General features: G+C 38.2%; 2 protein-coding genes across 3 annotated transcripts in view; both read right to left on the bottom strand.

Moving 5' to 3' along the window:
- The window catches only part of LOC127850140 (uncharacterized), a 55,222-nt gene extending 39,768 nt beyond the window's left edge, over positions 1-15,454 (bottom strand). For both annotated transcript variants that reach the window (XM_052382950.1, XM_052382948.1), the window contains exon 1: positions 15,355-15,454. In XM_052382950.1, the coding sequence (XP_052238910.1) occupies positions 15,355-15,425 (71 nt within the window). In that variant the 5' untranslated portion in view covers positions 15,426-15,454. The remainder of the gene's footprint in view (positions 1-15,354) is intronic.
- Positions 1-16,501, bottom strand: part of LOC127850143 (uncharacterized) — a 341,679-nt gene that overhangs the window by 94,480 nt on the left and 230,698 nt on the right. The window lies entirely within an intron of this gene.

A 16,501-nucleotide genomic window follows, 5' to 3' on the forward strand; every position in this document is an offset into this window, starting at 1 on the left:
TTCAGGAACTTACCAAAATTCCCTGACTGGAAAAAGTTAAAGTCTTGGTAATATCTTGGCATTGGTAATATTTGGAACATACAACGGCTGAGCCATTCAAAATGTGTTGGACATTTTTCCTTCTTTGTCTATATTGTTGCGCAAGGATTTTGTGCGCATTATTCAACCCTTGATTTCAGACCTTTAATATCAACGGATTGCAATTACAGGGTCTTCCCCAGGCCATTTAAGCGCCCCTTGCCGGGGCGCTTGAATTTCGAAATCAGAGTCCCCGGGGCGCTTGAAATTTTCCGATCAGTGTATTCTTCGGTAAAAGAAAGTGGAGATTGTCCAAAAAAATCAAGGTTTCCCTATCAGTGTATCAATATTCCCTGTTTTAAAAGAGCACTCGGTACCTACTTTCACAAGTAATCGCCATAAACACCACATGGGGTAATGGATAATCCACTGATAAGAGAATAGCATGACGCGCGTATCGATAATTATAGCCACATGACACGGTCATTTAAATGCTGACAAGGATGTATCTGGTAACTTTCCAGTCGTCAAACTGTGAAGTTCATAGTCCAATCGGTTACGCGAATGCTTATGAGGGCGGGGTTAACTATCGACCATTATTTTTGATTGACGTCGGGCGTGAAATAAGAGTTTATCGCAGCTTGATAAGCAAGTAGTAGTACCATTTGAGTAATATAAAACAGGTAATTAGTACAGTACAGAACATTAAAGACGGTTTCGGGCATCATCATCACACCTTTTTACTGTAAATAAGTGTTACCTATGACTCATAATTAATACGAGAAATTAATTGCAAGTGGTAAACAATTAATTATTATAGCGGTTACAATTATGTGATAACAATTTATTTAATTCCAGTACATGTATATTTCAACATGTCCATTTATAGAACTGATTCACCTCGTTTTTCTGACATTTATTCGACACGTGATGCGCTTTAACAAATTTTCGTTGAATTAATTACGCACACTTGTAAATGTTTCGTCCGATAATCGATAGTTAGAAGACTGATGATGGCAACCGGCCGTGATCCTCGTTGATTTCATGCATAATTCCGTCAAAACATTTATTCGACTCGTAAAGTGTGTAAACAAATTATCGTTGAATTTATAACGCAACGGTTAATATTTGTTGAAATCTCAAATGGGAATAATTAAATTTGTAATCCGAAACCCATAACCGTAAGTCGATGTTAACGCGTTTTTAATCCGAAACACACTTCCGAATGTAAATGTTACCGCAACGTTAAATATTTTTGCTTCAAATTAGCAGTGCAAATTTATTTTGTGTCGAATCTTTTTCTCAATTAAAAAGAGCGCGAAAATTATGCAGCATGTACAACGTCGCGTCTATTGCATACAAATGGCGTGTATTGAGCGTTTTAACAAGCACACAACAGGTCAGGGGATTGACGCATATTCAGAGGCAATATTTCATCAAATCTATAAAATAGTCACTTAAAAAATGGCAAGGTTTGTGTTAAAGAAATAACTGACAGCTTTTATCGTAAATATTTACCAGAAAGAGATTGATAAAAACGGAATAAATGGGATTATCGGGTAATAAATAGAAACTTGAAAAAAAGTAAGTATACAGTAATAGAGTCGGGTTGAAACGGATGTATTGGGGAATCGTTCGAGTCGGGCTTTAACTATCTGTGCGGAAAAGTTTTAAAACAATTAAACAATATAAAAAAATATATTTTTAAATGACTGGGGGATTTTTTTGAAGAGTCATAGCGCACCAAATGATGTCTTTTGACGCTGTTTTTCTTTGAGTTATAACGCACCACAGAACGTGAATTGACACGTTAAATTAAAAAAAAATCAACATCAGGAGGGGACACCCCTCCCGAACCCACCCCCGGGGCGCCTGAACATATTCCTGGGGAAGGCACTGAATTATATTACCATACCTGTGTAGATAATTCATTTTTCTCGATTATGTTCCGTAAAAATTATGTAATGACACTTTGAATTTTGCATAACTGAGCAAATTAAATCCAACCAGTGCTCAATTCACATTTTTAATATCTCTCGATTCGCTTGCTGTGTATATATAAATCGATAACACAGCCACGATGTAAAGCATGTGGAAGAATAAATGGCGTAAAATACAGTTTGCGTTCTTCTGTTGTGGTGCAGAGCGTTCTATAGTAAACCGATGTTATTATACTTTTCTGATTTATTAAGCATTGGTTTTTTTCTGAAGTGACAATTAAAAAGTTCTGAAATAAATAACATCTTTTATTTTTATACGGTACATAATTAATAGTGATACAGATCGTACAGTATACCGTCCTATGTAACGTAAAATGTGAGTACATAAAACAACACAGACAGAGGTGCGAAAAAGACATGCATAAAAAGTTGCTGAAACTTTGAAGCGTGAACAGAAACTGCACCATATCTGTTTTGAACATATGCTTATTACATTGACAAAGATGATCATGAGCATACTAGATTTACTGAGGTAAACATCGGCTATTAAAGCTCATGTTTAATAAAATTACGCGTACACATTACACCGTAATTCCTTCTTCTGATTGGTTCATATTTAATTCCGTTTCATGACTTGGCGACAGTTCAGTGATTGTTTTGCAATTTAAGCAGAAGTTCAACTAAAGAATTTATGCCTTTCTAACTTCAATTCGAAGACATTCAAGATAAAAATAGACTTCTGAACTAAAATATTATGAGTTGGTAATGTTATTTTGCATTTTTACGCAAATTGATGAAAATTTAAACTTTCTGGTGTCCAACACATTTTGGACTTTTCCCCAATATGACGATCCAAAGAATTTAGCCCATATAAAAAGTATCTCTAAATTCTTTGCAAGTCTTATAAATAAGACTAGTCTTATATGCCTCTGTCATAGTGCAGGCTTGGCGCAATTGCCGGTCCCGGTCGGCAGATATCCATTTGGTCTGGCAGGTTTAACAAGAATGTTGGTCCTGGTGACCGGCAAAATGTGAAATGAATGCAAACAAATCATATTTTTTTCAAAGTTGAAAATTCAAAGAGCAAACCCCTTACTACATCATGAAAATGAAATCATTGTTTTGATGTTTGCAATAAGTTTGTTACGTACAAATAGCAAATCCAACTGGTTACACAACACCTACACTGTACTTTCAAACACAGTCGCAAAATCGGCAGCTGCGTTCTAACAAAAAAAGATCTTGGTAGCTTAGACATATTTTTCGAGTAGATAAGAACATTAAAATATGAATTTCTTTATGAAGCATGGCTTTAAAAAGTTGTTTATTAAATATAAACAATGTTCTAGTGATATCTTTATAACATGCACATGCCATAGGTCTCCAAAAAAGTTATCATTTTAAATTGTACAACTTAGTGTGTGTTAATCGCAATTTTATTTTTTATAGTTATTTTTTACTTTAGTTTACGCTGTTATAATGCCTAAATGTATATCAATGGTCAGTTAAATATAGTTTGACCAATTAGATGCCCTGTTATATATTTCATTGGATGGTGCAAAGCCAGATGAAAATACAGCTTACCGAAGATGAGAAAAAAGAAAAGGCGAAAGACTGAAAAACTGTTATCTTATTAGGATTAAGCACTGGCAGGGGCTTGTTGTCATAGCTTAAATATAGGGTTTATGTTAATGTACATGTACATAGTTGTGTTGTTTTTTTTTTCTGTCCGGCTAAATTTTCCTTGGACAGGCACATTTTCTGAAATGCCTGTCCGGATGACCGGCAGATTTTTTCCAATTTCGCGAGGCCTGATAGTGGGTTTCCAGTCAACTCGTACCCAAGTCAACACGTTCTTTAGTCAACTCGTACCCGATTTGGTTAACTCGTACTTTAGTCATTTTTCCGGTTGGTCAACTCGTACCTTTTTAATTTTGTGTTCTTTATGAAAAAAATGTGCGATGGGTGTTGGCATACATTAGATGTTTTATGTTTGTTGCAGGTACACGTTGACCAAAATAAAGTTATATTTTGGCATAGACTAACATTACAGGTTGTCTTAAGGATTAAGTAAGATAACATTTACTAAAATGGAAAAAAACGACAGAAACAATATGATTTTTTAATGAAATTAAGGTAAAGCATAAAACACAACATACATACAAAATACTTAAATATTAACAACTTTTGCATTGAATTATGATTCGTCAGAAACTCGAGTAGTCAATGATTAAATCAATTAATCAACACCTAAAATACTTTTCACACCTACTTAACACGGCTCGTTAATGTCTTAATTTACCTAATCTGCACCTGTGTTAAATAATGAATAACACATTATTCGATACGGGTCGCTGAAATCTAAATTGATTTAATCTGCACCTTTGTACCTTTGTCAAAATAAAGAACACATTTGAGTAAAAACAAAAGGGTTTATCGAGCATTTAGATGTTTTAATAAGATTTTATTGGACACATATATTATACATTTTTATATAATAATATAAATTTGTTCACACAGTTCAACAAACAAATGGTTCCGTTACTCGAGAATACTTAAGATTATTGAGTAAAAAAAACGGGTTTAATGAGTATTTAGATGTTTTAAAAAGATTTTATTGGACACATATACTACAAATACACAAAACGACCCCACAATTATATACATATATAAAACTTAATTGTCATTAAGTGTTATTAGAAAACCGTTAATTATTTTACTATTTAACTTCAACGGGGATCATACCTTTAATTGGTTATGGCTTCATGCGGTGTTTTCAATCAAACATATCATCAAAGAAAATGCTGACAACTACCGCGCGTGTCATTTTAGATGCACGACAAACAATTTGTTTAACAAATCGCAGACGGTCCTGTTGTCATAAAGGTGTTATTAGTCAACATTTTATCAAACAAAAAGCCGACAATTACATCACTTATCAGTTGTAGGCAATACAAACATGTCGTTTATAATATACACGTGTGCAAAATAATGAACTTGTTTACTTATGAAAAAAAAATCAAGAACAAATTATAACCTATATTCATATCAAAACATATAAAAAACATATTTCAAGTCTTTTAAATAATTTTTAGGAGGGTACGTGTTGACCAAATCGGGTACGAGTTGACTAGTGGGGGTACGTGTTGACCAAAAATCAGGTACGCGTTAACCAAATTGGGTACAAGTTGACCGAAGGTACGTGTTGACTTAGGTACGAGTTGACTATGTAGTGTTTTTACGGTTAGCTCTTTGTGGGGTTCGTCAACAACTACAGCAATTACTTGCAACGGCACTAAATACAATACTCACGTTGGCATCGACTGGAATGCTCGCCAGGATGCACCAAACGTCCTCGTCGTCTTCGAGGGAACTCGTCGGCTATACTCGTCGGTTGCACGTCACAAAATGGCACTATACATGTACTTCTGGGAATACACCTCCAGGCAAATACGTACTTAAACACACAGTCACCGGCTTACATACACATATACTTCTGGGAATACACTTCCAGGGAAATGCCTGTCATTTACACAATCACAGGCAACTCACAGACTCACATACACAGTCACAGACTCACTTATATCTTCTGGGAATGGCCTTCCAGGTAAATACGTGTTGAACACACATAAAATACAATATAATACAATATGATACAATATAATCTATACTCAGGCTCACAATTACTCACTCAGGCTCACAATTACTCCAAGCAATACTCAACTTGGGAAAAGACGTCCACTCGCATCAGTCACCCGTGCATAAGAGACCGTACAAACTCGTGCTGCCCAGCATGCACTATTCCGATTTGTCGCTGGTTCCCAATCACGAGGTATGTGCGCATTTTGTAGACCGGGCACCGGCACAACACTCCTCCCACTTTTCTCCTTTTGGGACGACGCCACACAGCGAAGGAATCATACCGGCGCAACCGATGAAGTAATAGTGCCCCTTGCGTAAGCACCTTGACCTAACACCTCAAAGTTAGGTCTGCATGCCGACCTCTCTCTTGGCGCAACGCCTGCCATAGACCACAACTAAAGTTAATGCATCTCCATTAAATGACCATTTGTGTTTAGCACCTTCGCACAAATATGAACGCATATGAGCCATAATCTTTGTTAATAAAGAGTTAAAAATAAAAGTTCACAATAAGGTCCGGTAACTCTTGCTCCTTTTCTTGTCTGCACAATAATTGGACAAGTGTACCCACCTTCCAACCTATTTTCACAAATTTTAAGAAATAAAATAACTTATCCAATAAAATCATAAAATATCATACAAATACATCCCCTCGCAGCCCAAATGAGAAGGCCTACGCCATCTGCATGTGACTGCATAATATACAATAAAAATCCGCTTGGTTATATTAAAATAAAAATCACAAGAAACGTAACCTTCTAAGGCACTACAAATGCGTTTAAATAATATCTCAGTGACAAAAAGGTTAAAAATATAAGAATAAAAATAATCTTATTTTTGTCCAAATAATACATATAATTGCTTTTAATTTTATATAGAGAACGTACATTTTGCAACATAATCATTGACATTATATGGAGGAAAAGACAATTAAAATAAAACTATTGTACCCACTACATTCCTCCCACTTTTGTCCTCTTGGGCCGCCGCCCTACGGTCGCACCCAAGGCAGAAGAGACAAAGACTCAAATGGGACCATGATCCCCCTCCCGCAGGCACGGGAGTGCCTTTGCCCAGCGGGGTACATACAGACCGCTGCATTCTAGCGGTTAGTGACCAATATGTTTCTTGCATAAGAAAATTTCCATCACATTAGTAAATAAAAAAAAAACATTATTGTCGGCAATCGTCCGACAATTGCTTAATCAAGAAAAAACATTCTTGTTGGCTTTCGTCCAACAAGTACAGTCACTTATGTATTAGAATGTGGAGATCACACTGAGAAATAATGTACTTTACAAAAATAAAAACAAAATAAAAGTGTACATGCACCGGGAAACAACTCCGGCCATTCAAAAAATTAAAATGACGCTACGAGACAGTTGCCGTCAAGCACGGTCACACACAAATTTAAAAAGGAGTGCAAATATTGTTTAAAAGAACAACTCCGGGAAATACCACTTCCGGCCAACAGTATTGAGTGTGACAGTAGTCGTCAAGCACTGTCACCTATAAAAAACAAACTCATTCGACAAAATTCTACGACATTGCTCGGCATATGGTTGGTAGAAAAGAATTTATAGAAAATTACGGAAATAAATGACATGATACAACAATGACGAAGTGATTGAAGTTAGAACGACTCACAAATCTTAACATGGAAGGATAAAAGGTGACGGAGGTGCCAAGACTGGGATATTGCAGGGGAAACCGGGTTCCTATTCACCATCTGCGTAGTTACCACATCCGATGGTGCGGTGTGACAGCGATCGTCCGACAATGTCCGACAATGTCACACCCGACCATAATTAAAAAAACTAACAACAGACTTCACGGGAAATAATCAAACACATCCGTGACTGTGCAAAGCACTTCTTAGCGCGGTAATACAAAAATTACAGGAAGTTAAGCGCGGACGGCACAAGATAATTTGGGACGACACTTTATGCCTATTCATTAAACCCCCATTTCGCAGAGCACTGCTCAGATTAATTTCAATTTTATAGTTCCAAAAATATTGCAATAAAAGACTGGGCTTAAACTGAGACAATAGGACATATATATTCAAAACAATCTAATCAAATTAATCAAAATGTTTAAGAGAACTATTACTTTTATACACCGCGTACTTTATGTAATATTCATAACAACAGCTTTTACTACTACTACTACTACTACTACTACTGCTACTACTACTACTACTACTACTACTACTACTACTACCACTACTACTACTACTACTACTACTACTACTACTACTACTACTACTACTACTGCTAGCCTGCTGCTTTTAGTGTTACTACTAGAGATACTCCGCGTACACCGTAATTCATTATCAACACCGCGAATAGAATGTCACTGCAACTTTACTGTAAATTTTTTAAATTGGGGGTCTTTTGTATTTTGCATTGTTTTCCTAGTTTTACTAACAAGTAACCTCGCCATTTACAATTTAGGCGGTACAGATTTTGGAAGTTAGACGCTCTGGTGGTCGCCAACCTAATTTCCACCGCTGGGACCGCTCCCAGCGGCGAGAACTAGAGGGTCGCCACCCTTTGGAACCACGCCTAACAAGTCTTCGAACACCACCTTCCCAGCTGTCAACTGGGGTAACTCGGCATCCGCATGCGCCGCCCTCACGGCGGTCACACGCGGCAACTTCTGTCGCCCGTCTGACAGGGACTGACCTTCCGGTGGCCGGAGTAGTTTCAGCAGCTTTTCGTTGGGCTATTTTGGCCCCCACCTGGTCGGCCCTGTCGGTCGCCATGCTTTTAGCCGCCTCCGCAGACTGAACCGCAACGCGCTGCACGCGAAATTCATCATCGCACACAGGATCTCCATGGTCTCCTTCAGTGCTCTCGCCAATGACCATCCTTGGATCACTGACGACATCTGGCACTGTTGGCAGCACCAAGGGAACTGCATCGTGCACGTCCTTGGCATGCTGCACCTTCATGCAGAACTGGGAAACCGGACCTAGCTGGTTTACATGATCCACTTCCGGTTGGCCCAACTGCTTAGTCGTCGCAGCTACCACAACGGGCTCCTTCTCCTTATGGTTGGGCAAGGACACGGCATGGAAATGTCCCCAGTTGGAACCATATCTGCCGCGATACGATCCCTCAGGGCGGACTTTTGAATTTTGGTTCCGATGCCCACGTAAACCTCCGCCACCCGCTCCCGCAGGATACATAACCTGGCGTTGGTCGTTGTACCACCGGTTCCGGACCTTCCCTGGGTAGGGGCACTCCACAGGGTATTCGGCATAGCCTTTTTTATTTCGAAACGGCTTACCCGGTTGTCGGACAAAGGGATCAACGGCCGAACTTCCAAAAGAGTTTGACAATCTCTCCACAGCATCCAGCAACTTCTCGACCACCTGGGTCAATTTGTCGACCGCCGACACACTGACCTCATCCGCAGTGGGTGCTTTCTTCACCTCGTGAACCCACATTGACTCTTCTTGCTCAGTCTCCTGGGTATACCTCGGAGCCGCGGCGCAAGCCGACTGAACATGGCAATATATCTTAAGCATGTTCATCGCATCTCCCATAGATGTTGGTAACTGCAGACTAACATGCTTGCCGGCCTCCTCGTCAATCAAACCGTGACAAAACTTCGTCACTGCCTGTTCAGCGGCGTATGCATAGGGCAGATCACGAAACGCCGCTGTTGCCAGCTTCAGCGCCCGATCTGACCAATTGTCTAGGGACTCGCCTACTTCCTGATGGGCAACGTGGAAACGGCCCTGCGCGGTGGCGGTAAGCTCCCTGGCGCCAAAACGCTCCTGCAGTCGCTGCATTAGCTCTGCGTAAGGTACCGTCCCTCTCCCTTCGGTAAGCAACGCATAGAAATCGACCGCCTTTCCTGTCAAACACCAACCAAGGCAATCGGCGCATTCTGCGTCAGACCAATCTTGCACCCTTGCGTAGCGCTCAAATTTGCTCTGAAAAACAAACCAATTGCTCTGCCCATCATATAGCAGGCTCTTAGGCAATGTTGTCAGAACATCCCGATCTTTCTGTGTCGGGGGAATACTTGGGCCAGGAGGGTTGCTTGGTCCGGGCAAATTATTGAAAACCGGTGCATTGCTGGGTATGGGAATAGTGATGGTAGATGGAATTGGGACAGGTAGACCATTCGGGGCAAGAGGGCCCTTTGAGGCACGATGGGATCCCGTAGGCCCATTGTCCCTACTCTGGGGCAAACCTAACAAAGGGGGCGGGGCGGGGACGCTTGATGCGACATTAAACGGTTTCGGTATGCTTGTCATCATATTGTCCGGCTGTAACAACAGACGCTTTGGGAGCAAAGGCTTTGCAATCTGGGGAAGAAAATCGTCCCATTGAGCTACGTCCGCCTCAAGAGCCGAAAGTTGGGCTTCTAGTTGGGCCCTCTCGTGATCCTGACTTACCGACTCCTTCTCGAGCACAGACATATCTATCCACCTTTCGTGTGGGTCCATGGGCCTATTTGCGATTGACCGCCCCATTCCACCCTCCCCAACATGTTCCGCCCCATCCCCATACCCCAGGGCTTCTCTAAATAATGCGGGGTTAGTACTAAAATCCAACTCTGTCATGTCACCAAAGGTCAGCGGCCGCCCTATAATTGCCTCTAAAGTATGTGGTAACAAATTTCCCGTATTTTCCCGTATCAAAACAATGGCCTGTGCCAGTTGTCTGCCCACACCCAGAATATTGCATAATCTAGTGGGAGTGTCGTAGTTCACTCGAATTTTTCTTGGGGCTACCAGTAAAAATGGTGGGGTATATCCACTTCCCATATCCATTGTCAATTTAGAACTTTACAAGTAAATATGAAAAAGTTAAATTAATAAAAAACCTAAAATAAATGGGCCAAGAAATTCTGAAATAAAGACTTTTGTATCTACTGGTAGACAATTAACATTTAATTGCCAAACAATAACCAATTAACAAAATCGCTATCACTGTTGTTGCTATCAATAATCAATAAAAACTGAAAGTAAGAAACACGTCGCTTTAACTTGACGTTAAGCACTAATTTCCCGGGACCCAGTTTACTTTCGCAATAACACTGCTATAAAAAGAATTGCCAAGGACAAAACTCGTGCGTGTAAACTTCTATTTCCTCGGACTTCAGTTACCGATCAGCAATTTACACTGCTATATACAGCAGTCAACCAAATACGTTGTTCATGAATTGCTGCGCACAGAATACGCGCCAACTAATCACGGGAAAATTGCCAAATAAAAAAAAACACGTGGCCATCCGTGGATTACACAAGCAATTAAACTGTAACAAACAGCATTGGAAAATCACGTTTTTTAAGAAATATTTCACCAACTGATAACATGGCCGGCGAATGCCAACAGTGGAAAAAAACTACAATGCCGTCTGTTTGTTACACACTTCTTAAAATAGACGAACACTGAGTTCAACAAGTTAAAAACAGAAATCACGTTTTATGAAACGAACAGTTTCTATACACTTTAAATTAAATTTGATCCGTCGATTGAAAATAAAGTATGCGATGCCGATTGATTTTGCAACTAGCCTAACCGTTAAACACAATATTCACTTTGCCCCACGTTGGGCGCCATTGTAGTGTTTTTACGGTTAGCTCTTTGTGGGGTTCGTCAACAACTACAGCAATTACTTGCAACGGCACTAAATACAATACTCACGTTGGCATCGACTGGAATGCTCGTCAGGATGCACCAAACGTCCTCGTCGTCTTCGAGGGAACTCGTCGGCTATACTCGTCGGTTGCACGTCACAAAATGGCACTATACATGTACTTCTGGGAATACACCTCCAGGCAAATACGTACTTAAACACACAGTCACCGGCTTACATACACATATACTTCTGGGAATACACTTCCAGGGAAATGCCTGTCATTTACACAATCACAGGCAACTCACAGACTCACATACACAGTCACAGACTCACTTATATCTTCTGGGAATGGCCTTCCAGGTAAATACGTGTTGAACACACATAAAATACAATATAATACAATATGATACAATATAATCTATACTCAGGCTCACAATTACTCACTCAGGCTCACAATTACTCCAAGCAATACTCAACTTGGGAAAAGACGTCCACTCGCATCAGTCACCCGTGCATAAGAGACCGTACAAACTCGTGCTGCCCAGCATGCACTATTCCGATTTGTCGCTGGTTCCCAATCACGAGGTATGTGCGCATTTTGTAGACCGGGCACCGGCACAACAACTAGCTTCGTGATAGTGTAATGCATTGATCTCTGTATCCCCTTCCAAGGGTGAAGGCCTCTAATTGGGTGCGCGTTATGTCATGGGATGAGGTGAACGAATACATAGGGAACGTTTGGATGATTCTGATGTGTGACAGCAACCTTTTAGTAAGTAAATAAGTTGTGTTATCGCAGTTATCAACATGTTTTTGTTGTTTAAACTTATAGATGAAACATTTCTTAAACTTTGTTTAATAGTTTCCATATCAACATTTAAGGCGCATGCGCGTGTTCAACCTCTTAGGTGAACAGATAGACAGGAAAACAGGCTATATAAACTGTACGCTGAAGTTTCTTTATCTACCTACAAGTGACTGTTTGGAGAAATTAACATTTTTCAATACCTGCCTACAATCTTTTACATACTTTTTGTTCTGCAGATCTTTGATTTTTCCAAGAAAATAAACAAGAATTGTAGGGTTTACTGACTTTTGCGACCCCGTTTATTTCCATCCATGTACTCCTATAAATATGAGGTCGATTTACATCGACCTCATATCGTTTAACGTTATTTTGCAATAGCATCGTTCCGACATGAATTCATGTCGGAAGCTTTAACGGCATCAAATTCATATAACAGCACAGAATAATCATGCAATAAATTATTAAACATAAAATATAAACATTATTTTACTAATTGCATTAGAAAAATGTTTATACAAACTTACAAGTAATGATAGTCCAGATCTTAAAACACTACCACTGTTCAAATTCCATATTGTTGCCATATAGCACTGTGTAAATTGAAAGTTGCATAATGTTACCTCATTGGTCGGTTATAAATACATTGTTTCTCTATATATAGTATTCGATTTAGACGAAAATAATAATTTACGTGGAATGTCATATTAGTTTTCCATTAAAACTTTGATCTTGCCGTGTGTGTTTATGGACGTTATTAATTATGTTATACTTATTTTTGTATTTCATTAAGAATTAGAACGTGTAGCCCTTTTTGTTAACTGTTTTTAGCAAACGATTCGCGGCTAAATAAGACACGGAAAATGGTTAAAGCGACACTTTCATTTAAAGGTTTAATGTGAACAATATTAAATGAAGCCTTTTTTGGTATTAATATATTTTATTGACATGTTAAATTCGATACTTGAAAAGGTGTTTAGTCTTTTAAAAGATGTCGCTGATATTGTTAATTTCAATAACTGTTAATATGCTTAATGTTGTATAAGAAATTGAATAGTTTCACTGAGTTGTATTCCCGCCTAAAATCCGATATCGTAAAACGCGCAACGGTTAAGAATAAGGTCTGAATAAGTTTAGGTATTCAAATCCGAATATCTGCAGCTGTGCCAGCTGGGAAGCCCCGTTTTAGCTTTAACAACCGCAAGCGAAACAACATACTTTTTTAAGTCTTGAACTAAGACTCCATGATCACAAGTATAGGTCCCTGCTGTGGCGTATGACACCATAGTGCTATTTAGTATTGGTCGGCACAGTATCTGATCATAAAGAGATAATTGGTTTGTGCTGAACACAGGGGCAATAAAACCACAGATCTATCGATAAACAAGATTATTGAGATATCTTTTATTGAACACCGCGATAAAAATGCTCAAACCACGGACTCTAGATTACACGGATAAGAAACATGGCAACATTCTCAGAATCATCACTGCTATATGTGTAATCACCTAACAATTCGTCTAAAAATAATTTATATATTTGAGTTGAAGACGATGTACTGTTGTATAAGTCTGAATAAACTATCTGTCTGCCTGTCTAAATCTAAGCCGTCATCGTCCCAGTGAAAAAAAAATATGATTTTGAATAGTTGGACATGATGCCCTGATGTCAAAATACGAAATGCGTAACACCGACCGTGATATTCAAGAATCTTTAATAAATTGATAATTTAAGGTAAATAACATTTCATATAATTATACATAAGTCCCTCGTTGATAATTAACAGCAAACGATGAATGTTTTTGACACCCATTTTATTTCAAGTATGCATGCAAAGCCGAATAAAATCGAGAGGATCCGCTATAAAAGCTGTTTCATCATAAAGTTATCACCCTTTCTGTGTTATAAACAAGAGCTGAAATCGTTAATTTGTTAAGATTTATTTATAATAAGCTTTATTGATATGTTTCGTGAACAAAATACCACAATATATTCCATCAAAAATATAATAATCATGGCAAAGGAAATTCAATGGCCGGTTTCTAAACAAAAGCATAATCGCCAAGATCGTAGCATCAGTTCAGTGCGTTAGGAACGCGCGCTACTTTCTTCCGCCTTCATTCCTTAATTACTTTCGTTTTTTTAAACAATTTTTTTCTATCGTATACAGAATTCTATTCTCCTAAGCAAGATGTAATTTTTAAAACTGAACTCCAAATATAAACGCTACAAATTGGTATTAAGTACGAACATGTCAACCGTAAATCTAGATTCTAAAACTCCAATACGGTATGATATTTGCAAAAGTTAAAGTTATAACTCGCCGGGCTGTCGAAATCAGAAGAAACACTTAATATATGTTTATATATCTGTTTACTACGGAACGTAAGCTTTCTAATTATATATAATTTGTCAAAATCGGCCGAGAAATGAAACTATAATTCAACAAAAGACGTGAGTGGGTACATCAAAATGTATAACCTCGGCGCTTCGCTTTACGCTAATTGTACAAGATCGATAGCCACAACACGGTAAAACGCGCGGTGGTAAAACATAAAATGTGTATTTCTTGTGTTTATCTCGCTATAAATCCATTAATAGCAACGGGAGTATACTAAAACGTATATTTTTTGAAAGAGGAATTAATAAGCAACAAGATAACGTATAAACCAATAAAATCGAATGAATAGTTTTTGCATAAGATTGAATTTACTACAGTAAGGGTCAAATACTCGAATCATCTCCTATCAATATACACTCCGTGATACAACTGGTAGTTTTAACACACACATATAGGTTTCATTTAATTAAAAAGTACAGAAAGCTAAAAAGTGATGTGGTTTGTTGTACAACAACAATTGGTTATGTGTAACCTATTCAAAAAATAATTTCGTTCAAGATAATTCAATGTAATTCTATAAACAACAAACACACTTCGTGTGTTGTGTATGTTTATTTTTAAAAATGTACATAAGTGGTTTAAAAGCACAATTTTTACACATTTAAGAGGTAATCGCTCACATTTATGTCTAATTAATGATAATTTTATGCATTAGCAAAGATTTAACGAGAAAAACTGAAGTTTAAGTTGAACTCAATTTGCTATAGGAAAACGACGGTAGCCGTTTAGACGTAAGCGGGGTAGCTTACGTCTAATTATTTGGACTACCATCCATGTAGAGCCAGATTTACCCCACCCACCCGAATCAAAGGATTTCGCAAGAAGTTGACGGGCCACAAACATAGCGTTCCAAATATGTAATAAGACCGGACATTGAGACATCTTTCTATGTTCTTGAAAAGTAATGCTTGAAAATGTTTCTTGCAAATTAAATTACAACTTACTAAGCCCTTTGGGTAGGATCCCACCGAGCTTCAAAACCCGGGGGAAGCGGTGGTATCCACTGCGTAGCCATGTTGAATTTGTTTTGAAATCACTTGAGCGTGACTGCTAGTTAAAGTATGAAAAGAGAACTTAACTATAGAAAAGAGAACATTCACAGAAAAGACAGAGTAAAGTAGAAAAATATATATTTATAACAGAAAAGAGAACATAAAAGGAAATTATGTGGTAAATGTAGTATATAACAACTTAATATGTCTGTGCAAATTTACAACTGTAAATAACAAATCTTCTTCTCGATCGCCGCTACACCTGGTTTTAGGCACAGGTGGTTAGCGTGTGGCTATGATATTAATTAGTGAAAACATCATTTTGAATGATAAATAATCATATTATAACGAAAAATTAACTTTTCTGAAAAAAAAATATTTCACTATCAAATATATATATAACAAGGTATGCAACTCAAAATCAGCCCAAAACGGGGTGCATCGCTTTGAACAGCCATATCTTCATAAATTTTGCAGCGATTTTCACGATCTCGGTCTTATTCAACGCAGAAATGAATTTCCTTTCTGGAAATGTATATGTCTTGCAATATTTTTACAAATGCTGGGTCAACTTTTAAGAAATAACACGATACACAACACGCATGACCCAGTTGACAGTGATCATGCTGTCTTTAAGACTGAAATCTTCACGGAGTAAAGGGCAACTTCCCTACAAAGTTCATGTAGTTCGATACCATGATTCAATAAAACGTATGAAAAAACATTATTACCGTTCTTGTCGTTACATTCTGCATCAAGACTAACTGTCCAGCGCCGTTTGAAACCTTTGTTTACATACATTTCAACTAACTGACATTTTAAACATACGAGTGATTTCATTGGTCCAATGCGGAGGTGTGTCTTTACAACTGGAGATTTCATTCATAAAGAATACATGATCACTGTCAACTGGGTCATGCGTGTTGTGTATCGTGTTATTTCTTAAAATTTGACCCAGCATTTGTAAAAATATTGCAAGACATATACATTTCCAGAAAGGAAATTCATTTCTGCGTTGAATAAGACCGAGATCGTGAAAATCGCTGCACAATTGATGAAGATATGGCTGTTCAAAGCGATGCACCCCGTTTTGGGGTGA

Source organism: Dreissena polymorpha, chromosome 11, assembly GCF_020536995.1.
Source record: "Dreissena polymorpha isolate Duluth1 chromosome 11, UMN_Dpol_1.0, whole genome shotgun sequence".
Lineage (NCBI taxonomy): Eukaryota > Metazoa > Mollusca > Bivalvia > Myida > Dreissenidae > Dreissena > Dreissena polymorpha.